Raw genomic sequence first — 25,011 nt, forward strand, 5'->3', positions numbered from 1 at the left:
TTTGAGTCCCGAGAAAGCGAAAGATTCTATAATATCGCCGCTCGCTTCGCTCGTGATTCTAAGTTGGAATCTTGAGCGTAGCGAGGGACTCAAAAACACGAGACGTAAAATAACTTTGCTCTCGTGTTGCACACATAATTTTTCACCTCAGTAGTGAGAACATATTAAAGGTTAAAATGTATTTCGAATTACACTGAATAAATCAGAGAAAAAAAAACTTGTAATCAAAGTATAAAGTGGCAGTTCATGGCCTTCACTAAATTAAAAAGTTACTTTGTTTCACTCCCTGGAGTGAGGAAAGTCGCACTTTCTTCACTCCCTAGAGTGAGGAAAGTCGCACTTTCCTCACTCCAGGGAGTGACGAAAGTAGGCTTGTTCGAGCTGCTGAGGTGAAAATAATTATGTACTATATCTGTACGATTGAGTTTATATTATTGAGGAGATTTTATGTTTAATTTGCCAAAATTTTCGCCTAATAGGTTAACTGAAAGGGAGATATAATTAATAATATTAACAACAAAAAGAAATATCACATTTTCTCAGTTTCGAACTATAATGACGCATATGTTTCATATACGGAAATACAAAGACTAAATAAATAAATAATAAATTCATTTATTAAGGACCAACTTGGATCAATTTGTGTTGGTGACAGTTTTATCTTAAGACTAATGTTAGTATATACATAATTATTTACTGACTAGCTGACTATATACTATAATTATAAAATTCTAGTTTCTAAAATAAATAAGTAAGCAGATTTTCTCAAAAACCAGTTTAAAGGAAATCTGCCCACCTACCTATTCCTGCGCACATGAATCATGCAGCAGTTATTTATATATAGGCTAATCAACCCTGTCCGCAATCATGGTCAGGATGCTGGACTAAATAATGGAATCTTTGGTGTAAATGGTGAAGACTTTTTAAAGAAAATATGGTTAAAAAACACTTAATGTAATAATCGGTTTCTTAAATATCAACGTTTTACCTTTTTAATTATAAATAGAGATTTTTTGCTCAGGGTATTTTTTTTTTGTGCAGTATAATTAGTTAATCATTATTTTCAATAGTTAATATTGAAATGTTTAATTTTTCATTGTGTTATATACTAAATACTCGATTAATTTAACCTTTTCAACGCTTTATGTCATAAACAAAAACGTCACTGTAACGCCTAGATAACGGGCGCAAGCGAGCGAATGTAAACTTTGCTTGAAAGTCAAGGTTACTTTGACAGCGTCCGCCATAACCGCTATAATGGTCCTTGGCGCTGTGGGCACGACTAGTAACGACCACTTTATGGGTTCTTGGCGTTCAAAGGGTTAAATAAAATGGACCCTTGCAATTATGTATTTATGATATTTAGTAGATACTTCTTTGTTTGTATTCCTGTATAAGATCAATATGGGTAAGTGTGGATGTGTCCATATTGGAGCCTGTTTACACATTAGTAGTAGTAGAGCCATTTATTTCAATAAATATTACACTAGTTTACAAAACGTGCAGTGGTTTTTGTAAATAGATTTAGTATTAATAATATATTCATAATTTTTGCAATTTAAATTTATACAATTATAAAGATAAGTACTAAATTTCGTTTTAAAATTATTGTTCCATGCATTTTTATAATTTAATTTTATAAGTAATTTAATAATTATTGTATTTATTTATTTTATAAATATTTATTGAGACGTCCATTTGTGGACATAGGCCTCCTCCATCACACATTGGTTAGTGTTAATTGCGAGTACTTACATGCATACACTGAACACAAGTAGCACATGTGAGGAGTGTCTTTTCAAAAGGGTATATTTCTCTATGAAAAACCATACAAAAATAAGCCTTGTGAAAAGACGCACAAGGCTTATTTTTGTATGATTTTTCATAGAGAAATAAACCCTTTTGAAAAACCATACAAAAATAAGCCTTGTGAAAAGACGCACAAGGCTTATTTTTGTATGATTTTTCATAGAGAAATAAACCCTTTTGAAAAGACACTCAAAGAACTTGAAATAAACACTAACTAATCAATGTGTAATTGTGTAAACAGCCCGGAATATACAAGCCACACCACCTTACAATATTTTTTAACGAAAGCCATGTTTATTGTTTATTATTTTATTTGGTATACAGGTTGGCTTAAAAAAATGCATTTCCGTTGCTAGGGAGGTTTTGGGATTATACTGAGCAACTTTTACTATGGGACCAACCACGAGATCGCAAAAAAATTACCCTCCCATAGAAAATGGACCAGCCAAAATGGTTGGTCCCATAGTAAAAGTTGCTCAATATAATTCCAAAACCTCCCTAGCAACGGGAATGCACTTATAGTTTAGCCACCGTGTATATTGGTAAGTACCTCGTGAATTATTTAATTGAAATTCAATGTAAAAAGAATATAAAAATTACCCAAAATAACCATCTAAGAAGTATCCACTTGTAACTTACGTTAATATTTTCAGCACAAACTCCTTTTTGCCATTTGCTTTTTTATGTTGCCTGAATCCGAATTGTTTGCTAGAACATTACGATAGTCTGAACAGCGAAAATTGGCAGTCGCAAGTAAGTTAAGGCCGGTGCACACCGGCTGCGTGTGCGTAGATGTGCACATGCGTGTGTGCTAAAACTTCAGAGCCGTGCACGAACACGCCACGCAAGCGATGTGCCGTCTCTCTTAAGGATCCGTCTTGTACAGTCCTAAACAGAAATACGCTTAATTTTTTAAGCAATGTTTTTCCTTTACATTGATTAAATGGCTTTTGGACGCTAAGGCTGTGGCCACACTTCTCTGGTCAGACCCTACAGTACTGTAGCTTTTTCTGTCTTATTTACTTTAGTAGATTTTATAGACAACAACGTCGATCACCTATTTCCTGTTAAACTTTCCTTCCTTGTTTTTTTTCTTGTTAGAAGAACTTTTATACCACGTTCAACTAACATGCTTTGTTATTCCATAAAAACAGGGTCTAACCCAAGAGGTGACCATAGCAACGGGCGACAAGAAAAAGTTGATTCGCCAACAAACACCCGAAGGACTAGAATCATTTGTGATACAATGCCCAACTAGGTCACACACATGTAGTGTGGTAATACCTTAATAGTTAGGGTGCATTGGGATAAATTCGAATGCATGGTAATTTTGAAAATTGCAATTTTTACTCTATCAACAGTAAACAAGATGTTGCAGTACCTAGTATTTTAAGTGTTGCTAAAGTATGAAGTGCTTCGGGTTTAGTAGATACTAGCGACCTGCCCTGGCTTCGCGCGACACAGAACCTTAAATTATACACCTAAACCTTCTTCAAGAGTCACTCTATTGATAGGTGAAAACCGCATGAAAATTGGTTTAGTAGTTTTTGAGTTTATTGCGAACATACATACATACAAACAGACAGACGCGGCGGGGGACTTTGTTTTATAAGGTGTAGTGATTAGAGATTTTCAATTACCCCCTATTTGAAATTACCCCAATGCACCTTACATGTATTTGTGTTATAACATTAAACGGATGCCACAGACTTTACTCATTTAAATCACATAACGGGTTGGCTTAAAGTAATGAGAATTGTTATTTTCGAAAACATAAAAATAAAGACAATAGCTAATGGTTTCTGGACTTTATAAATTATATCTAACTTTGAAAGCAAACGCTATAACATATTAAAAGATTCCCTTTTATAAACTTTTTGTTACATGCGATGCTTCTGACCGTTCGCATTACACTTTGGACGAGTTTCAAGTCGACTGGCATTAATTTATTTTGGATTTTCATTGTGAATATTTATTTTATCCTTGAATATTCTTCCCACCCATCGTAATCTACATGCCAATGTATTTAAAGTTGACCACAAACCTTCGATTGATCGAGCCTTGGAAATATTAGAGGGTTGGCGTCTATTAGTAGTTCTGCCACGAGTGCCTAAAATTAGTGAAAGACGCCATTGCATACATTTTTACAAAAACATGCAACTTTCCGATCGTCTCTAAAGCTCGATCAATTGCAGATTGCAGATGGGCAATTTCAATCAGTTAGCATTGCGAACTATGGCATTTTATGGATAAGAAACTACTCCGAATTATAAACTGTAATAGATGTCATATATTAAAGAAAAAGTGACGAAGCCCTCCAGTGGTGAAGGCCGGATCCGGCCTATAATTTATATACTATAGTGACTACTTATAAAACACAAATCAGAATATTTAATAAAATAATTTGATTTGTTCCCAAAGATGAGTACTCCGATATAAATAAAATTAATGGTAAAAAAACAGTTATGAAAATTTACTTAAATTTCGTCCAAAGCATGATGCGGACGTTAAGGCGGTTCCCTGAGCCAGAACGCGAAAAATCTCCTTATATGATCATGTTTTTCTAAGAGGCGTTGATATTCGTAGACGTGGAAAAAATATATGTAGTTCTTGACTATATTATCTTTAACAACATAGCTTCCGATACACGAATTATGACACTTCGCTCGATACAATTAATTCCCAAAGTAAACTCTAACTCGGACTTTTAATCCTACTTTACTCGGTTATTTATTATGTGATACTATAAACAAAAAAAGAAGAAAATACAATCTTATCATAAATAGTAATTTCATAGCTTTAGAATTTCGATATTGTAAGGTAACGTTTTTAAAATAAATAAAAACCGACAAGATTCGATCAAAATTGACACTTGGCGCGTATGTTCTTTCCCGTTCTTTCTTGCGAAATATGACAAAGACAGCGGCAAACCAATGGAACGGCCTTAAGAAAACAGTTACGAGAAATCGACGGTTTTCTTGTAATAACAAATATGCTCTAGTTTGTCATTGTAAAACCAATAGCTATTTTGTGTTTTCTAAAATAAAAATTCTCACTACTTGAAGCCAACCCATTAGTATAAAAAAAGGTGTAATATTTATAATTTTACATATCATCCATACGTATGTTTTGTTTGGCCAAGATTATTTTCATTATTACTAATTTCAGCGTTTACAGTCACCAACAAAACACAATAATTTATACATATTTTTGTTAATCACTGTACTTTCATTCACGTAATACCTACTTAACATGTGATCAAACACATCAATTTTAATGTACTAAAAATCATTGACAGTGTTCAATACATTTAACATTTCATAATTATTATATTTAGTGTAAAAGAAAGAGAAGAACGAGGTTTTTTAAGGGTATCGCATCGTACATGAAAGTCGGGGCGATTTAAAATTTAGGATGCTTGTCTGTCTTCATACTTTTATAGAGTTTGTGCAGATATAAGGGTACCAATACATTATATGACTCTACGCTTTCCGCGCAGACTATTTGTGTATTAAGAGCCCGGTAACTTTTAGAGCCAAAATGTAAAATTAATAGATTTAGAAGATTTATCAAAATTACGTTGCAATTAACTCGATTTTCAGAGAAATTGTCACTTACTGTTAGAAGTATTAGAACAAGTTAAATTATTTACAGAAAATAATTTAATTTGTTTGTTCCAGCCTGGGGCACTGGAGGCCTAGGTCATTTTTTTCTTAGTATATGACATTTATTTCAGTTTATAAATTGTCACTTGTTTTGAAGTAATTTCTGGAAGTTTAGAGTGCTCACTCAATATATAAATACAAATCTATAAGTGGCTATAATAAGTAAGCGAGCTTTGCGAAGACTTATTTGTGATGAGATTTAAGCTTAGAAAGTATTAAGTTCTCAGCAAGTTTACTTATTTAAACGTTTATACTTATAAAAAAATTGTTTTACCATACCTTCCATACAACTTATTATTATTAAGTAAGGAGAGCCGTGTACCCATGGAGTGAGCACTCTAAACTTACTTATTTCTTTAAGTATGCCCGTAAAAACGTAAATACAATGGAGATCTTAATTATATGGGGTATCTTTTTGGCAAAAGGACTAAAACTGTGCGTAATGAAAGCAAGCCGAAAATACAAGAAAACTTAGGAAATAGGCACGTGGAATGTTCCATTGGCCGTTTTGATAACGTTCTATACCCGTACAGAACTCCAGAGGACACTCCGGCACCAGCGCCCGAGCCTCCAAAAATCCTAACTCCGGAGCCCGAGCCGGAACCGCAACCGGAGCCCATTCCAGAAGTTCCGAAAGTGCCGGCTTCGCCCAGCCCGGAGCGTCCGACCACTTTACAGGTCGCTCCGGCGGTATCAGCCGCGCCATCTCCGGCAGGCTCGGCCGCCCCACGTCGCGATTCTCAACTCACCGATCAGGGGTACTTTGATGTCAAGTTCTACCACAATAAGCTATGGTAGAACTTGACACCTTGGGTGTTTACATTTATGTGTGTCCATTCCTTTTTAATTGATGGTGTTTTGTTGTGAGTTTATGTATTTGGGTGTTTAGATGGCTGATTTTGGACGCGGATTGCTTGTAAACTAGATTAAGATGTTTTCTTTCATCCTGGAGGTTATCCTTAAAAGGGTTTCCTGTGAGAGCTTGTGTATTTGAATTTCTAGATGTCGGAAAGGAAACTGATTATTTGTAACATGGAATAAGATGTATTCTTTTATCCCTGAACTCTTCCATTAAGGGATGTAATTGAGCTAACTGATAAACATCGGAATCGTTGAGTCAAGGCGGCCCCTGTCATTTTTCTCTTGGCGTCAGTTGGCAACGTAGTAGACTAAGCATAAACACTTGTTTACTAAACACCAGTAAGATTTAATAGAATATACTGTAACTTGAGATGATGAATAAGTTTTTTAATTACATTTTTAACTTTGATCTTATCCTGGAAAATATGAAAATGGACATCGAAATACCGTCCGTGGTGTAGCGATTCCAATCACATTATGTCCGCTCCGTTTGTGTAAAAGTTTATTGGTTTTCAACTGCTATAAAGCATAAGTCCAACTGAAAGGTTTCTATGTAGTTTCATACATCTGTTGGTATTTTTTTCAAACACAAACCTATTGGAAAACTTTGAAAATCAATCTTTCAACCTCAATTATTAAAAATAACCAAGCTGACTTCGTCATCTAGATTTTAAATTAATATCGTTTTTCTTTTCGTTGACGCTTTCGTTTAAAAGGTACTAGCGACCCTCTCCGGCTCCGCACGGGTAGTTTAACTAATTTACACAAAACCTTTGCAATTTATACATATACCTTCCTATCACTCTATCTATTTAAAAAAAACCGCATCAAAAATTTACACATACATAGGGACAGACGGACGGACAGCGGAAAGCGACTTTGTTTTATTGAAATTTAATTTCCATATTTATTATTCATGACATTCGCTTTTATATTGTTTTTTTTTCTTTTGTTCATGTAATATTATTTCTTAGTTTTTTTAATTTGAAGTTTTGTATGTTGTTATAATTATTTTATAAGATTTTTTGTATATAATATGTAAACTAATTTCAAACACAGTGAAAACTGTTTATGAATAAACTATGACTATTATGTAGTGAACCACGCCAAAAACGTTTTCCTCGACGATTCCTTGATTTAATACCTGGCCTATTGATGTTAGTGCATCTACTACGGTAATATTGCTTGATGATGTATGTACAGTCGCCATCAGATATATCGGAGCTGCCGAGGTGCTCACAAATATCTGAACACGCACCTAGCGCCTTGACAATAGAGGCGTGTTCAGATTTGTGACCACCTTTGCCGCTCCGATATATCTGTTGGCGACTGTACTAGTAATAGCGGCTGTTGTTAGAAAATATCTTCACTACATTCAAATTACGCAGAATGGTGCATCGATTTTTTTCTTTTTTTTTTCTTTGCAGTCGGACCCATAAACTATTTTATTGTGAAATTTATGTACACTTAAAATTACATATACATTTACGTAATAATATGGATGTGCGTACAAATCGTGTAGTTTGATTGTCAAATAGCTTGTACTTCACTTTATACACTGTTAGTAATTTAAACAGGCATTAATTTTCAATAAGACATTTGTAATCTTTATTTTAGAATAGATTAATATTAGGAAGCTAAAAAGACAAACATCATTCAGTTAATAAAATAGTGATTTATATGTTTCGGATTCTGGTGAATCCACCGGGTTCGGGTTTTTTTACAAAGTATATTACACAAAGGGTACATGCTTACAAACAAAATTTATGCATCGCCAAACTGTAACCAGTTTGTTGGCGATTGAAGCGCTCAATAACAAAATGGAAATGGATGGATTTCCTCATAGATCTTATATGCTTTATTTATAGATTCGGCCGCTAAAGTGGGTGTTACATATCTAAAAAGGTTTGAGTTCTGCCGAGTGTTTGGAAGCACGAATGGATTAATTCGAATAAAGGCTCCGTTATTTAAATTTGTAATCATATATTATGTGTGCTGTACCTACAGCCCTAAATGTTATTGTTACTTTTATATGACGCAACTTCTGTCATTAACTTTACAATGACGCGTGCAAACGTAATTATTAAAAACGACGCTCTATTACTTAACTTGGTAATGTTTGCATGTTTTATGCTGTTTTCTGTATTTTACAATTTGGTATAAGATTAATTTTTAGGGTTCCGTACCCAAAGGGTAAAAACGGGACCCTATTACTAAGACTCCGCTGTCCGTCTGTCTGTCACCAGGCTGTATCTCATGAACCGTGATAGCTAGACAGTTGAAATTGTCACAGATAATGTATTTCTGTTGCCGCTATAACAACAAATACTAAAATGTACGGAACCCTCAGTGCGCGAGAACGTCTCGCACTTGGCCGGTTTTTTTTAATTTAGCTCAACTAGTTTCACAAAAAGTAAATAGCGAACTAAATGTTAAAATACACGGGATCACTCGGTTTATTTATACTTTCTACTAGATTATTAAATAAATCAGCTTGAAATCAATAATACACCTTGCACTGATATGAAGCATTCCTTTTAATATCGTGAAATTGCATATTGTTGAAATGAATATTGGTGTGTTAGTGAATTTTATTGCCAAAAATTGGCAAGTTCTTGGTTGATTGTGGCACATTTTTTATACATGTAATTGTGGTTATTATAAACGAACATTTACTTAGGTATAACCAACTTTTTGCTTTATTAATTAGTCTTATGCTCTATGATTACTATTAACTCATTTTTTGTTGTTTGGTCGATCAATGTGTCATTGTAGATAATTTATCACTAAAAGGAAAAACTGATGAAGTGACACGGATGGTAGTGCGAACTAATTTTTTATTAGTATTCCGTTGTATTTTATTGAGGTGAGATACTGATGTAACATACAAAAAACATATTATTAAAATTTATAATATGAGTGAATATATTTTCCGTGGATTCTGGCACGCAAGTATAATCCTTTTTTTTCTCTTATACTGAGATTAACAAACGATCAATTTAATATTGTATATTCCAAATGCTATATTGGAGTGTTATTTTAAGTCGTTAGAAACTAAAGTCAGCGTAGACTATACACACTATTGTATTTTGTTAGATCATAATATATATTTAAAATATCTCCTGAGTAAATCAATCAAAGTAAGTTCAAATTTTTCCAAAATTCAAAACTACCAACGAATTCTTAAGCATTGTACCGAACATGAGTTGGTATTAAACATACATTTAAATCCATAATCTCATTAGTAACATTTTTTGCATTACTTTACATAATTATGAAACGTGACGCATGCAAAATTGCGTGCGTCATCATTCATAATATATTGTAAAAGTCTTAATTTAACTCATTTTGTAAAACTATGTACTTCTACGCTGACAATCGCACCAATTACTCATAAACCAAATAATAACTAAATTACTAGGTTAATTAATTTTAATATTATTAACAGTATTTAGTCGGCAGCGGGCCCTCGGCTCTAGACTTAAATAATAATTGATGTTGTCCACTCACATTATTTTAAGTATGGTAATAATTATTAAATAGTATCTTGATAACATTACAATAGCCAAGGCTGGAGTGATAGAAATGCATTTTAAGCTATTATTTGAAATTAAATATTAATTATTGTTAGCGATCTGTTATTTTTTTATACAATTGTTTTGCTCTAATTACATTGTAATGAAATATAAATCGTTTTAATACAATTAAATCGCTGAATTATAAACTTTGTATTTTCTTGTAGATACCTTTTTTTTAATGAGATAGTCAGCAAACGAGCAGACGAGCCGCCTGATGGGAAGCAGTCATCGTCGCCCATGGACATAAGCAACATCACAGGAGCCACTTAACCCTTGAGAACCCTAAATACTTATAAGATATAACCCAACCCTACCTCACCTTAGTGCACTGCCTTATGGGAATATAGTTCAGATCCGGAAACCGCTACCAACTTTTAGTATGTTGTTGGGCATGTTATTCGGTCTCCAAAACTGCCGGGAGACAGCGGCGCCGGCCATCTACTTCAGCGGAATGACGTCATCAAAATGACTCCCGCCTCGTTGCGAATATTGCATATTGCACCCAAACTATGCATTGCACATACACGTCTGGGGTAGTAAATGAAAGCCAATTAATTTTTTTATATTTTATTCATACACCGTGTCTCAAATTATACAGCAATATTTAGTGCGAATTACAAAGAAAACAGAATGGTGGAAAAAATAATACGATTATTTGGGTTTTCCCATAATGACCTGGCCTGACCCACTTCTGCGCAACATGTCATGACATGTTATGCACTATTGGATAGCACATCTAATCAGTAGTTTTTAAACGGAAGAGCATCGACTTGTTCGCTTTATTTTCAGCTTTAGAGAAAGTTAAGTCAAGGTTGTCGCAAGATTTTTAACAATGTCCAAAATTGAGTACCGAAGTGTCATAAAATTCCTGTTTAAAGATGGATTATCTCCCGCTCAAATCAAAGATCGTTTAGATGGCGTATTCGGCGAGTCTTCTCCTTCTTATATTAGCACCGTAAAAAACTGGGTAAACGAGTTTCGATTTGGTCGGGAAGCTGTCGAAGATCTGGGACATGATGGAAGACCAGTGGAGGTCCTTACTCCTGAAAATATTAACAGCGTCCAAGAGGAAGTTTTAAGTGATCGCCGCCTAAAGATCAGAGAAATAGCAGCAAGACGTCGGCAACATCAAGGGTCTGCTAGGCTTCCTGGAAGAGTTGGGTGGCAAGAGTAGTGCCGTCAACCCATCACGCAAAATAGGCGCAATATATGACGTCGAGTTGCGGAAACCAAGCCCGCGAAAACCTATAAGACTAGGGCTTTCTAAGAGCACCGTCCACCGCATAATTCATCATCTTCACATGAGTAAGGTCAGTGCAAGGTGGGTACCTAAACTCCTATCAGCTGTTCAGAAAGAGGAACGCGTGAAATGTGCTTCTAAATTTTTGGAGCTCTATGGCGAAAACCCTAAAAGCATAATTGAACGGCTGCTGACCGGAGAAGAAACAATGGTGCTTCATTATGATCCCGAGAGCAAACGCGAGTCGATGGAGTGGCGTTTTAAAAACGAAAAGCCCCCTATTAAAGCGAATGTTCACCAGTCCACCAAAAAGCTGATGTGCACATTCTTTTGGGATTGCCATGGTATCCTGATGGTCGATTTTAAAGAACGGAATACCGTTATAAATGGCGCGTACTATGCTTCTTTGATCCATAAATTGCGGGCTTCAATAAAAGAAAAGAGACGAGGAAAACTAGCCAACGGGGTACTGCTGCTACACGATAATGCTCCCGTGCATACCGCCTCGTGGCCAAGGCTGCAGTTCGCGAGTGCGGGTTCACTCAGGTCGACCATCCCCCGTATAGTCCGGACATGGCTCTCAGTGACTACTTTTTATTTCCAAACCTGAAGCGAGACTTGCGAGGAAAAATTTTTTTTAATGACGAAGAACTGGAGGCGGCCCTTTTAGGTCATTTTGAAGACAAAACTTAAAGGTACTTTTATAAAGGAATACAGATGCTTATTTAAAGATGTCAAAAGTGCGTTGACATTAAAGGCGACTATATTGAAAAGTAATAATAGTTTTATTTCGCTAGCATAATAATATTTGCTTCAGGCTAGGTCATTATGGGACCTACCACGTATGTCTACGGAAAGTAAAAAAGCATTGACATGCTTCCCGTGTCTAACAACACAAAAACATCTACAATACCTAATACTAGCAAATCGGATGCGCAACATGTAGATAACAATAAGAAAAAAAGCCCTTCCTAATAACACGAAAAGTACTCCGGTTACAACCCCCTCATCGGTGAGACGCGGCCCTTCAGCTACTTCTTCATGGCCAGGTCATTATGGGACAGCCTGGTATGTGCCATTTTCAACCAAAAGGGTACTTATTGTCGCTTGTCAGTAAGGCGCTATTTCCATGTAGCTTCAATTAGAAATCAACCTTATCGAAAAGCGACAATGTGGTACTTGGTTAGACCAAGAAAAGTCTGCAGCGATTTTGATAAAACACGCAGTGCAAGTGTTATTTATACGTCATAATTTCATAGAAGTTTGACGTTTAAAATAACACTTGCACTGCGTATGCTATCAAAATCGCTGCAGACTTACTTGGTCTAACTCTAAAAATCTTTGTATTTTCGTGCACAAAGCAAATCGTATGCAGTTTTTGCAAGTAAGGCATTCATTATTATTTGTGCCATTTTCAACCAAAAGGGTACTTATTGTCGCTTGTCAGTAAGGCGCTATTTCCATATAGCTTCAATTTTGGTTGATAACGTCACATTTGTGCTCTCAGGACATTTAGAGCATGGAGGTGCCATCCAGCCTGGCGCAACTAGGAACAAAAATACGAAATGTATGGAAAAAACTATAATACTAATGGCGGATATTGCCGTCTCATTCTCTCAGTGTATCCATCTTACTTCATCTGACAGTCGCCATTTTTATCTGCTCTGTTTCGTCCATATTGTGTTGTTGGGAGCTTCAACAATTTCTGTTAGTTTTCGAGCTTTTCGTCGTATTTTTGGTTTTAATTCGTGTTATCATTATATAGAAATCGTTTACTGTAACGGATTGTGCATATTTACAAAAATACGACCAAGAAAACAATATAGAACTTGTGCTATTAGTGAAATTCTTGCCTACAGATGTGAAAATAAAGAAAGGAAGTTTATGGCGAGATTTCCCTTTTGGATCCTGACCGGTAAGCAAGAAATTGGACAAAATTTAGTCCCGTGTAACGTAAAAGCACGATTGCATGCTTTATTTGTTAAAAAATTGTTTTGTTCGTAACACTAGTGCTGCTCTTGGTAACTATCGATAACTAGGTATTTTTCATTTACAGACAGTGGGTGAAACGGCGTCACTTTTAGCAGTTTCTGTTCAGCATTTCCAGCCGATGAGCAGACAAGAAAGAGCGACAAATATAAACTGCGAGAGTGGCACAAAAATTATATTATGTTTTCTGTTTTACTATTACGAAATGAATGTAGAAGGCAAAATGACTCATTTTCTCTGGAGAAGATAACACTGACAATTTATTAAAAAACGTCCGAACAAGGTGGCAAAGCAAAATAGGCTTTGTAATGTTTGTAATTTTTCTAAATAAAACACTTAGACTGCAAGGTTATTTGTTTTATGTTTTATCGATAAAAATGATAACTTATTATGTATCGCCCCAGAGGTACCACGGAAAACTTATCGATAAATGCTGGCAATGCGTGCGTACAGCACTATTCGTTTCGCTATGTTGGCACTCACGTTGCTTGACCTTGACTTAATTTTGACGTTTGACGTGTGTCATATTGTGCGTGTGTCACTAGACCTATAGTAAATTGATTCCATTGGCCAGTAAGGAAGATTTTTTTATTTGCATTAATTATTTTTATATGATTTTGACCCATATTCTTTAACAAATATGCGTTAAAATTATAAATAACAAACGAAACCGTCTACGCCTTCTATACGAGAGTAGGCCAAAGCTAGTGGCGCCGTCTGATCGAGAATCAAATTTTCGTGATTTTCGAGGCACGTTGTTTCCTTAGACTGTATCCATCTATTACAGAGTTATATCTATCATTGCCTATAGTAAATTGATTCCATTGGCCAGTAAGGAAGTCCCGTCTCTTAAAATGTAGTGGTTATATACTCTTTGGTGCCATCCTGCGTTTGATTCATGTATCGTCAGAGTAGATAAGCGAACATCCGTCATGCGTAGATACCGTCGTTATAAGCGTACTTAGTAGCTAGTTTTTTTGCTGTAGAACTAGATGGCGCCTAAAATAGTATAGCGTTCTTTGGTCATTTGATACAGCAGATTGACGCTAGATGGAGTTGTAGGTGGAAAAAAAAACGTTCACGTATCTTTTAGGTCGATATTGTTCTTTATCCTGTAATCAGGTATAGTCAATAACACTCACTGATCGAAGTTAGTAGTCGTTAATCACACTGGCTAATTAATTACACTAAATTATTTATTTGTAAAAACACATTTGTTTACGTAGCTTATCTTGACCGTGACAGCTGACTTTAGAATTATTTAATCATGGAGACTATATAAAGGAGCTAAATCTCTAAGTATGAAAAGTGTCCATCAAAAAACAGTAATTAGGCGGCGCCACCATACACCGAAATACTACCAAAAACAACCTACGTAATTTGGTCGGGTTATTTGTTGGTTCATGTTATACTCATGTCCCAGAGCCTAACTAGCGCCACCGGAGAGATTAGGAACTATTATTTAAAGCTGAAAGCGGTCACTTTTGCAACAATTCTGCCATAAGAGATTGGCATCCTTTCTATGCCATCCATAATTTAATGCTAGTAAATACACAATTATGTTATTGCATGCATACTTTAATTATGGACGGTATAGAAAGGACGACAATCTCTTATGGCAGAACTATTGCAAAAGTGACCAGCTTTCAGCTGTAAATAATAGTTCCTAATCTGTCCGGCGCTAGGTAGTCAGAGCCTACCTATGACATGAACCATAGAGGTATAATAATGTAGAAATGAAATGGGGGAGGGGCAGCAAATAACCCGACCAAATTACGTAGGTTGTTTCTGGTATGTTCTCAGGAATGTTAAAACGTGTTTTTAATTGTGTCGCATTGCGTATGTTCTGTCCCTCACGGTCGCACGGGTGCACATCTATATAAAATACTAGGTGTATGGTCTAGGTACTTCAGTGCATGGTGGCGCCGCCTATTTACTGTTTTTTACGGTCACCTTCCATAGTTAGTATGTCTTACTCTATGCTGTAGTTGATTTATGTTTTTTGGAACTGGTGCGTCGACTATTGCTTTGAATTTAGATTTAGATTTGCTTGTACCATCTTTGTTAATAACGTGGCCTAGGTACGTTATTTCATTCTGGATAAAATAATACTTTTCCTTCCGAAGCGTCAACCCCGCGTCTCTAAAACGCTGTAGTACCTGGTGCAGGCGCGCGACGTGCTCCTCTCTATTCCGGCCCGTGATGAGCACGTCGTCCAGCCCGCGCAGCATGGTTTCCCCTATCACTAAGTGCGTCACTTTCGCACTCACATACTTGTTAGAACGTGACAGGCATGGTGATAAGCGTACCGTGCTACGACTCCAGGAAGCACAATAAGTACTCCCTCTAAATCGGCAAGAATATTATTTAGAGCACGTTGGAAGACCGCTGGGGCACTTGGTAACCCAAAAATTAAACGCCGATATTTAAACAACCCCCCATTTGTGTTAATACATGTAATATTATCGGCAAGGGCGTAGCCAGCCAGTGAACTAGGGAGGGGCAAGTTGATGTCGCCGGAGGCCTAGGGGGGGCAGAGGCCGCAGAGGGGCATACATTGTATGTGAAATTTGAGCGCCAGGGGGGGCTGGCCGCCCCCCTGCCTGTACTTGCCTACGCCCATGATTATCGGGGTCATCAATTTCAAACTGATTATAGTCCAGCTTTTAAGTTTTGACGTTTTTGTCGTGCGCGAGCATAAAAAAGACAGGTCTGTGTGCACGAGTCCGACTCGCACTTGTTTTGTTTATATTCAGTTATTTTTATTTGTACGGTTTGTAAAGTACGGAACTTCTGTTTACTGCAGTTAACTCAATCGTGTTATCTCTTCTACAGTAAGTCCGGTCTCAGCACGCCGGTTCCGACAGCGGCTGTAATAGGCCGGTTTGCCGCCCGCGAACCCCCGTCCATTATCGCTGAAGTAAGTACACCAACGTATAGTGACTGCTATAGTTATCGGCCACTACATAGTAAATTGGCCACTTAACAATAAGGCTTCAATTGGCTTGTTTCTTTCTGATTTGTTAGGTGTGGCCAATTATTATGCAGTGGCCAATAACTATAGCATAGATATAGTTGACCTTTTCTGAGATGAATTTTTCGGCTCAAACAACAAACAAAAGGCATGATCGTTAATATAAGTCAACTACTCTACTAAAAAAGTTCATGCGTTTTCATACATTCGCTAAAGTAAGGATGCTAAGCACAAATAATTTTGTACATTGCCCCATTATGCCGCCGGTCAATGCCACTTTGGCAGCGCGTCAATAAAGGTGGGATCGGACGGTTCACTCGAAATACTCGAATGAATGTTCACTTGAGTGAATGTTTAATTTTTCTTTCACTGCATGTTCACATGATAATGATAATTTTTAAAATGCTCCAAAAATAATAGCTAATTTTGATCTTTCCACTTGTACACCATTTTGTTGCGATTTTTACGTTATGTCCGTGTAGGTACTACTAGGTACCCACAGGATTCGAGAAAAATGTGCAAAATCCGAATGAACATTCATTCTGTGTTCACATTGTTCATTCGGAGTGCGAATGAAAATGTTGGATTGTTTCACTAATGAATTACTTTTGTGTTCAGACGTGTCACTTCGAGTGAAAACCCCAAAATGAAAGACGAAAATGAACAAAAAAGGAACCGTCTGATTTCACCTTTACGTGCGTGTGATATAGACAAGACATGGCGGGTCAATGTACCAACTTTATCGTGTTCCAACTTACTCGCATTTAGTAGCAAATGTATGAACTTGCACTAATAATAGCTTGTAATAATATTACGTGTTAATTGAAATTTCAGTTGATCCACGGCCCCTGCACACACAGTTTGTACAACAACGGGTATTTATCCATTATATAGAATTTTTTATTTAACACTAATTAAAACTTTTTATTGGGTGCACGCGGTTTTTACTAATCTTCTTTCTCACGTTTTTCCCGAAAATTTGTCACGGCTCATAGGAGCCTGGGGGCCGCTTGGCAACTAATCCCGAGAATTGACGTATGCACTAGTTTTACGCGGTTTTTACTAATGCTGTTCATATTTAAGACGAAAGTGGAGAACAAAGTTACGTCATAATTTTCCTCTCTGGATATTAACATTATTTACAATATTTTGACACAATTTGTTATATTCAACGACAGCGCCCCTGTGCTGATGCCCCTACGTTTGTTTTTTTTTTTTTTTCAAAATTTTAATTATTATAAGAATTAGGAGCATTTTTTTTATAAAATCTGTTATTCGCTCCAATTTTTTTCAATAATCAACAAGTCGAAAAAGAAACGTAGGGGCATAGCTATGGTTAATATACCTACATCAAATTATAATATGTAAAAATATTTTCCATAATGTCAATATCCAGAGAGGAAAATGGGGACTACGTTTGTATAGAGAAGCAACCGTCCCCTTTCCTCTTAATCTATATATGTATTTTTTAGTTTCATATCCTATTACTATACTTAGTGTAATAAAGAAGAGAACCAGGTTTTCTACGGGTATCGCATCGTACATGAAAGTCGGGGCGGTTTTTAATTTAGGATATTTGTCTGTCTTCATACTTTTATAGTCTGTGCGAAAAGAGGAGAGTATTGGAATATAAGGGTACCAAAGAGGATATAATAAGATACAGCGGTACTGTCATAGTAAATTTTGTAACCACTGTTAATTCACTGCCATCTATCGAAATACTTTAAAACTAAAAATACGTTAAAATGTATTTAAATATGGATAAATGATGTTTTTATATGCATTAATTATTTTTATATGATTTTGACCCATATTCTTTAACGCCCTCTATACGAGAGTAGGCCAAAGCTAGTGGCGCCATCTGATCGAGAATCAAATTTTCGTGATTTTCGAGGCACGTTGTTTCCTTAGACTGTATCCATCTATTACGGAGTTATATCTATCTTTGAGGGTACCAATACATTATATTATGACTCTTCACTTTTCGCATAGACTATTTGTGTATTATAATCCAACACAATGTGAAAACAATGACGTGAATATCATTGGCAATGTGTCATTTTTTATAGTCATAGAGGTACAATAATATGGAGATGAAATGGGGGAGGGGCCAGATGACCGACAACTTTAGAATATAGGCACGTGGAATGTTCCATCGGCCGTTTTCATAACTTTCTATACCCGTACAGAATTCCAGAGGAGGACACTCCGGCACCAACGCCCGAGCCGGAAGTGCCGGCTTCGCCCAGCCCGGAGCCGTCTCCATCGAGCTTGGTCACCCGACGTCGCTATACTATATGATCAAGGGTACTCCAATGTCAAGTTCTACCACCATAAGCTGTGATAGAACTTAGGTTTAAAGGTCCCTTTTTTAGTTTTTCGTAAACGGTGGCCCATAGCAAAAAAAAAATCCTGTTCATAAATAATCTACATAAAATTTTATTATACAAGAAAAATTTCGTACACTTTTTCGCTAGGAGTAAGTAAGTATAGTACATTTTACAACTAGTGTGAAAAGAATGTCTTTTTACCACTAGTACCGAGGTATCTTGCCACGAGCTGAAAGCTAGTTCGAGAAATTGAGCTTCTCACACGCTACGCAGCCACAAAAAGTACCACTTTTTGAGCAACTGTATTAAAAAATCTTTATTGCAAACCATGGTATGTACATAGATGTTACAAATTATGTTAAGTTTCACATGGACCCCGGTGGGGTGTAGCAATTTTTCTTATAATATAGGATCAGTATTTAAAAAGATATTAAAGCGAGAAAGTTAATTAAAATCAATTTATGGTGTTTTTTTTATATTTTCGTAAATAACTCGTAAACGGTGGCCAATAGCAAAAAATGTTGTTCAACGTGAATAATCTACACAAAACTTTCTACAAAAAAATATTATGCACACTTTTCGCTAGAATCAATATTTGTAAGCTATTAAAGAAGGAATGTTAATATAATCAGTCCTTAGGTTCCTTTTTTTCAGTTTTTCGTTAATAATTTGTAAAGTATCAAAAATTTGATGTAAATTATTTGTGTATAAAAAAATCTTATACACAAATAATTTACATAAAATTTCCTACAAGAAACATATGGAACACTTTTAACTGGGATCAATATTTTAATAGTACATTATGATACAAGTGTGCTAAGTTGGACATTACACACGAGGCGATATTGTGCGCGCGAGCTGTAAGCGAGCGCGCAATAAGAAAGCCGATGTGTGTAATGACCAATGCACACGCGTTTCATACGACGTTTTTCAACACACTTGCGAGAAAAAAAAAGAAACTTTCATATTAATCAAATTTTAATAGTTTTTACAGTTAGTATTGTGTGTTGCATCTGTCATACTGCCGGCCGCCCCTCGCCCCGGCCGCGGGCGGCGCGCAGGCGGTCGGGCGCGCCGGTGCCCGCACGTCCGACCAATTAAAGAAGGCTCCCTTTCCATGCATATTATTAGCAATCAGTTAGATTCTTAACTCAGTCGCATAATATAATGAAAAAGCACGAGTGGAATAGTACACACTGAAAGAGCACGCGTGTTTAATATCTAGGATTATGAGCCAAAAATCGGTGGAATAAAAACGTCGTTCTGAGCAAGTGTGTTGAAAAAAGATATTAAAGCGGGTCCTTTTTTAGTTTCTCGTAAATAACTCGTAAACGGTGACCGATAGCAGAAAAGGTTCTAAATAATAAATAATCTACGTAAAATTTTCTAAACAAAAAAAAGTTTATCGGATCAATATTTTAAACGATATTAAAGGAATAAAGTTGGATGTTTAGATAGATAATTTTTACATTTATATTTAATAATAGGAAAGCGGGATCTCATTTGTGACATGTAATTATTATTATCTGAAGTAAAATATTATTGTATATCATTGTTATGTCTATTAATTAATGTTAGTTCATTCTTGTGATATGTTAGATCAATATTTAAAATGATATTAAAGGAATAAAGTTGGATGTTTAGATAGATAATTTTTACATTTATACTGTTTAATAATAGAGAGTGAGTGAGAGAGTGGAGAGAAAAGACAAGAAAAGCAGACCCCACAATCAGATGGGAATAATAATGCTAAGGAGAGAGAGAGAGAGAGAGACTGTTTAATAATAGGAAAGCGGGATCTCATTTGTGACATGTAATTATTATTATCTGATGTAAAATATTATTGTATATCATTGTTATGTCTATGAAATGAAATGAAATGAAATGTATTTATTTGTCAGAATATGGTATATAAATTATTATGTTAGTTCATTCTTGTGATGTTAGATCAATATTTAAAATGATATTAAAGGAATAAAGTTGGATGTTTAGATAGATAATTTTTACATTTATACTGTTTAATAATAGAGAGTGAGTGAGAGAGTAGAGAGAAAAGACAAGAAAAGCAGACCCCACAATCAGATGGGAATAATAATGCTAAGGAGAGAGAGAGACTGTTTAATAATAGGAAAGCGGGATCTCATTTGTGACATGTAATTATTATTATCTGATGTAAAATATTATTGTATATCATTGTTATGTCTATGAAATGAAATGAAATGAAATGAAATGTATTTATTTGTCAGAATATGGTATATAAATTATTATGTTAGTTCATTCTTGTGATGTTAGATCAATATTTAAAATGATATTAAAGGAATAAAGTTGGATGTTTAAATAGATAGTTTTGACATTTATATTTAATAATAGGAAAGCGTGATCTCATTTGTGACATGTACAATTATTATTATCTGAGGTAAAATATTATTGTATATCATTGTTATGTCTATTAATTATGTTAATTCATTCTTGTGATATGTTAGATCAATATTTAAAATGATATTAAAGGAATAAAGTTGGATGTTTAAATAGATAATTTTGACATTAAAATTTAATAATAGGAAATCGGGATCTCATTTGTGACATGTAATTAGTATTATCTGATGTAAAATTATTATAGGCGCCGACCGGTTCTAGTTTTGCTCGACCGGCCGCGGCCGCGGCCGGTGTGATGAGATGCGGTCACTTGTGATTCTTTGCAATTATTGTGTTGTTTACGAACTGGATGTGTACCTAAGTATCGTATTGTACCTATATATTTGATTATGTAAGTACTGCGGAATGGAGTATCGAGACAAACCATTCTGGTTTAACGATACTTTTTATTAATTACCATGTAAAATTTGTGATTTATCTCTAGTAAAAAAAAAATACCTAAAAGTGCAAGTTTATTGGGTTAATTTTTACTTTCAGTTTGTATGAAGCGCTTCTGATTTTTTACTATTAGTTTAATGACAAAGCAAAACAGCGAAATATAAATAATAATAAATTTTGACGGACTAAGAAGTTAAAAAGGGTCCTGGCTTAGCTATTTTGGTTACGGAACCCTAATCATCATCGCAGCGAAAAACGCACTGCGCTCACTGCGCATTTTTCGAAGTTGGCGGCAAAAAGAGATGCCAGACCAAAAATTTCTTGTTGCACAAACTATCTATTCACGGACCATTATACACACAGATTGATGTGTTGGAAAGCTAAATAGAAGATATATATATATAATATATAAATACTTAAATACATAGAAAACACCCATGACTCAGGAACAAATATCTGTGCTCATCACACAAATAAATGCCCTTACCGGGATTCGAACCCAGGACCATCGGCTTCACAGGCAAGGTCACTACCCACTAGGCCAGACCGTTCGCTAAAGATACAAATATGTAGGCAACAACAGGCGGACTTATCGCTAAACAGCGATCTCTTCCAGACAACCTTCATTACCTATTAAACCTTACATACCCTATTAAGCATAAGCATTTAACTGTTAGATATCTACGGCATCATAGTTGATTTAGTTGTTGTTCCATTTTGTTGTGTTGTAAAACCGTTAAATGTAGCCGGTAAATACAATATAATCATAATATAATTAATATATAATCTTTCCACTGATGAGCCAAAATAGCGCCTCCTTTGACGCGGCCCGAAAAACCGACAAAAAACGGGGAACAAGGCGCGAAGGCGTGAACAATCTGCGAAATCGACGCCACACTCGCGTTCGCGGCTTGGCGCAGTGTTTGCAAGTTAAAACTGCCTAACAAAATGTATTGAATTTTGAAATGAATATATAAGTATTTAAAACACGCACACGAACTTAAAAAAAAATCATTTGCTAGAGTCAAGCTCAGTTGGCAGCGAAATTGATAGCTCAGACTGTGCAAGTGTTATTTAAACGTCATTATTTCATTGTTTGACGTTTAAAGTAACGCTCGCACAGTCTGGACTATCAAAATCGCTGCCAAAGAATATAATACATCGCTGCCAACGTAGTTTGGTCTAACTTTAAGTGACCTTACACACGAGCGCTTTTTCAACGCGCATTAAAAAGCGCTTGAATCTGCCCGCACGCTTAATTCGATTTAAAAACCAATGCTTAAAGTTGAAAATCCAACAACGCTTGATAAAAAGCGCTACCGCCATCGTGTGAATGAATGCACATGTTTCCATTTGTGACGCTCGTGAGTATGACGCCTAAAGTATCAACTTTCTCCAAGGGCCTGGGCCTATAACCGTGTAAATCGAAGTTTGCAAATTGCGGGCATCTTTCTCTGTCACTCTAATTACGCCTTCATTGGAGTAAAAGACATCCCACTTCTTCTTGGACTTTCTCCCATTTCTATTGCCATAGACAAACTATCATTTTCTGACATTGCATCCAGCTCTTTCCAGCATCACAGGAATAATGCGCGTGAATGCCTGCTTTACCGCCAGTGCTGCCACCGTCGGCAAAACCCACAACCAAAAAAATCGACGTCAAACATGTCAGACACATAATGGCGGAGGTTGTGTTGTTTTTTACAGCCAGTCAGCCCCGGTAATGATTTTTCGTCAAATTACGCTATCAAACTCGAAGTATGCGCGGTTAATGATAGAGTTTTATTCAAACGTTGTCTAATTGACTTTATAGCGTAGAGGTATTTAATTTACTATAATGATATTAAGTTTGGTGCTGTCGCGTTGGTTTTATTGAATTAGAGTGGTGGTGTGGGTTGTGTTTGGGACGGTGCGGCGGTGCCATGGGGGCGCAGCAAGCGAAGGAGCGCGGGACCTCGAGCGGGGCTTCGATGCGTTCCGCGAGGAGCAAGCCCCGTGTGCCCAAGGACCCCCGCATTCTTGGCTCGAACATTTTCACTGAACACAGCGGTGAGTCACGAGCATCCCTTAAAAAAAACATTTACTTTTTTTTTACATGCCTTAATAGCTATGATAACATTAAATTATAATGCCACAATAATCAGGTATTTGATTTATTTTTATCTAATTTATATTTACTGGCGATAATTTATGTAAAAACACGGCTTTACGTGTGTTGCGATACACTTTTATCTCATATATCTAGAGATAAAATACGCAAAAGATAATCATTTCAGTATCAATGCTATTCATTGTTTAAAATTGTTCTTAATATCATATGAACATGTATTTATTTCCTTGTACATTCATGTTTATTTTTATTTATAGAACAGTACCCTTATCTGCGAAAACATACAACACAACAATGTAGCAAAATAAGCCCATTTATACTATGTATGCACTCCCAGAACAGTTCCATACCCAAATGGTCAAAACGGGACCTTATTACTAAGACTTCACTGTCTGTTGGTCTGTCCGTCTGTCACCAGGCTGTATTTCATGAACAGTGCTAGCGTATCACATGCTACTCAAAGTTGAAAGGCAGTAACTCTGTATGCCTGTATTCATCCCATACGATACAACGTTTTAAGGTTCCGTACCCAAAAGGTAAAAACGGGACCCCATTACTAAGACTTCGCTTTGTCTGTCTGTCTGTCTGTCACCAAGCTGTATCTCACGAACCGTGATAGTTGACAGTTGAAATTTTCACAGATGATATATTTCTGTTGCCGCTATAACAACAAATACTAAAAACAGAATAAAATAAATATTTTAGTGGGGCTCCCATACAACAAACATGATTTTATGGCCTTTTTTTGCGCGAGTCCGACTCGCACTTAGCCAGTTTTTTTGAAAAATAGTTTTACTTAGCATTATGCAGACAGTGTTGTTGTTTCTATAGCTCTGATGTTATTTACGTGTAGGAAAGAGTTGTAGAGCATGAAATTTGCGACAATTAGGTACTAATAATCGATTGTACACTGAGTTCCTATGGCCATCTAAGGTTCCCATTAACAGATCAGCTTGATGTTATTACATTGTCATCGGCCTTTGATAATGTATGCCAAATTTTAGCTCAATCTGAAACCATGCATTAAGTAGCTGAGAAATGGTGGGCAAATTTTGTAGCCAAGTTTCATAGTTAGATACGAACATCGGGAGTTAAATAAAAGCTTGTGAAAACATTTTTTTGTATTATTATTACTTAAAATGTACCTCTTTCCTGTAGAAATACCTAAAGTTATAGCCTATAAATCTTAATTTCCTGATTAAACCTGTGTAACCGTGTGTAAGGGGTACCCTTTTTATATTAATCTATGTACCACATTATTGCTTGTCGATCAGATTGATTTCTAATTGAAGCTGTATGGAAATAGCGCCTTACTGACGAGCGACAATAAGTATCCTTTTGGTTGAAAATGGCACAAATCATTACACAAACTGTTAACTAATGTCCACAGCAGGGGCAAGTTTTGGTTTAAATCTATATGTATGACCCACAAGTTTCATTTTAACGATTTAAAAACTTTATAGAATGTAGGATTCACAGAGATTACCAGCTAAGCTTGCGTCATAATGCGTTTGGCTGGCCGCTGCGCCTTCTATGCCGTATATCTTGAAAACGGCTAATCGCCTAAAAACATTTTTGGTACCTAATTGTCGCAAATTTTATGCTCTACAACTCTTTCTTACATGTAAATAACCTCGGAGC

At 36.0% G+C, this 25,011-nt stretch overlaps 2 protein-coding genes across 3 annotated transcripts in view; both read left to right on the forward strand.

Annotated features, from left to right (window-relative positions):
- Positions 1 to 18,600, forward strand: part of LOC134754563 (alpha-tubulin N-acetyltransferase 1) — a 45,655-nt gene extending 27,055 nt beyond the window's left edge. Inside the window, exons 7-9 of one of the 2 annotated variants that reach the window (XM_063690877.1) lie at positions 15,978 to 16,062; positions 16,951 to 16,991; positions 18,306 to 18,600. In XM_063690877.1, the coding sequence (XP_063546947.1) occupies positions 15,978 to 16,062; positions 16,951 to 16,991; positions 18,306 to 18,417 (238 nt within the window). In that variant the 3' untranslated portion in view covers positions 18,418 to 18,600. Of the gene's footprint in view, positions 1 to 6,007; positions 6,943 to 15,977; positions 16,063 to 16,950; positions 16,992 to 18,305 lie in introns of those variants that run through there. The other variant, XM_063690876.1, reaches the window with a different exon arrangement.
- A 4,250-nt stretch (positions 18,601 to 22,850) lies between these two features.
- The window catches only part of LOC134754577 (tyrosine-protein kinase Abl), a 93,756-nt gene continuing 91,595 nt past the window's right edge, over positions 22,851 to 25,011 (forward strand). The window contains exon 1 of the mRNA XM_063690894.1: positions 22,851 to 23,309. Coding sequence (XP_063546964.1) covers positions 23,183 to 23,309 — 127 coding nt within the window. The 5' untranslated portion in view covers positions 22,851 to 23,182. The remainder of the gene's footprint in view (positions 23,310 to 25,011) is intronic.

The sequence above is a fragment of the Cydia strobilella genome, chromosome Z, assembly GCF_947568885.1.
Source record: "Cydia strobilella chromosome Z, ilCydStro3.1, whole genome shotgun sequence".
Lineage (NCBI taxonomy): Eukaryota > Metazoa > Arthropoda > Insecta > Lepidoptera > Tortricidae > Cydia > Cydia strobilella.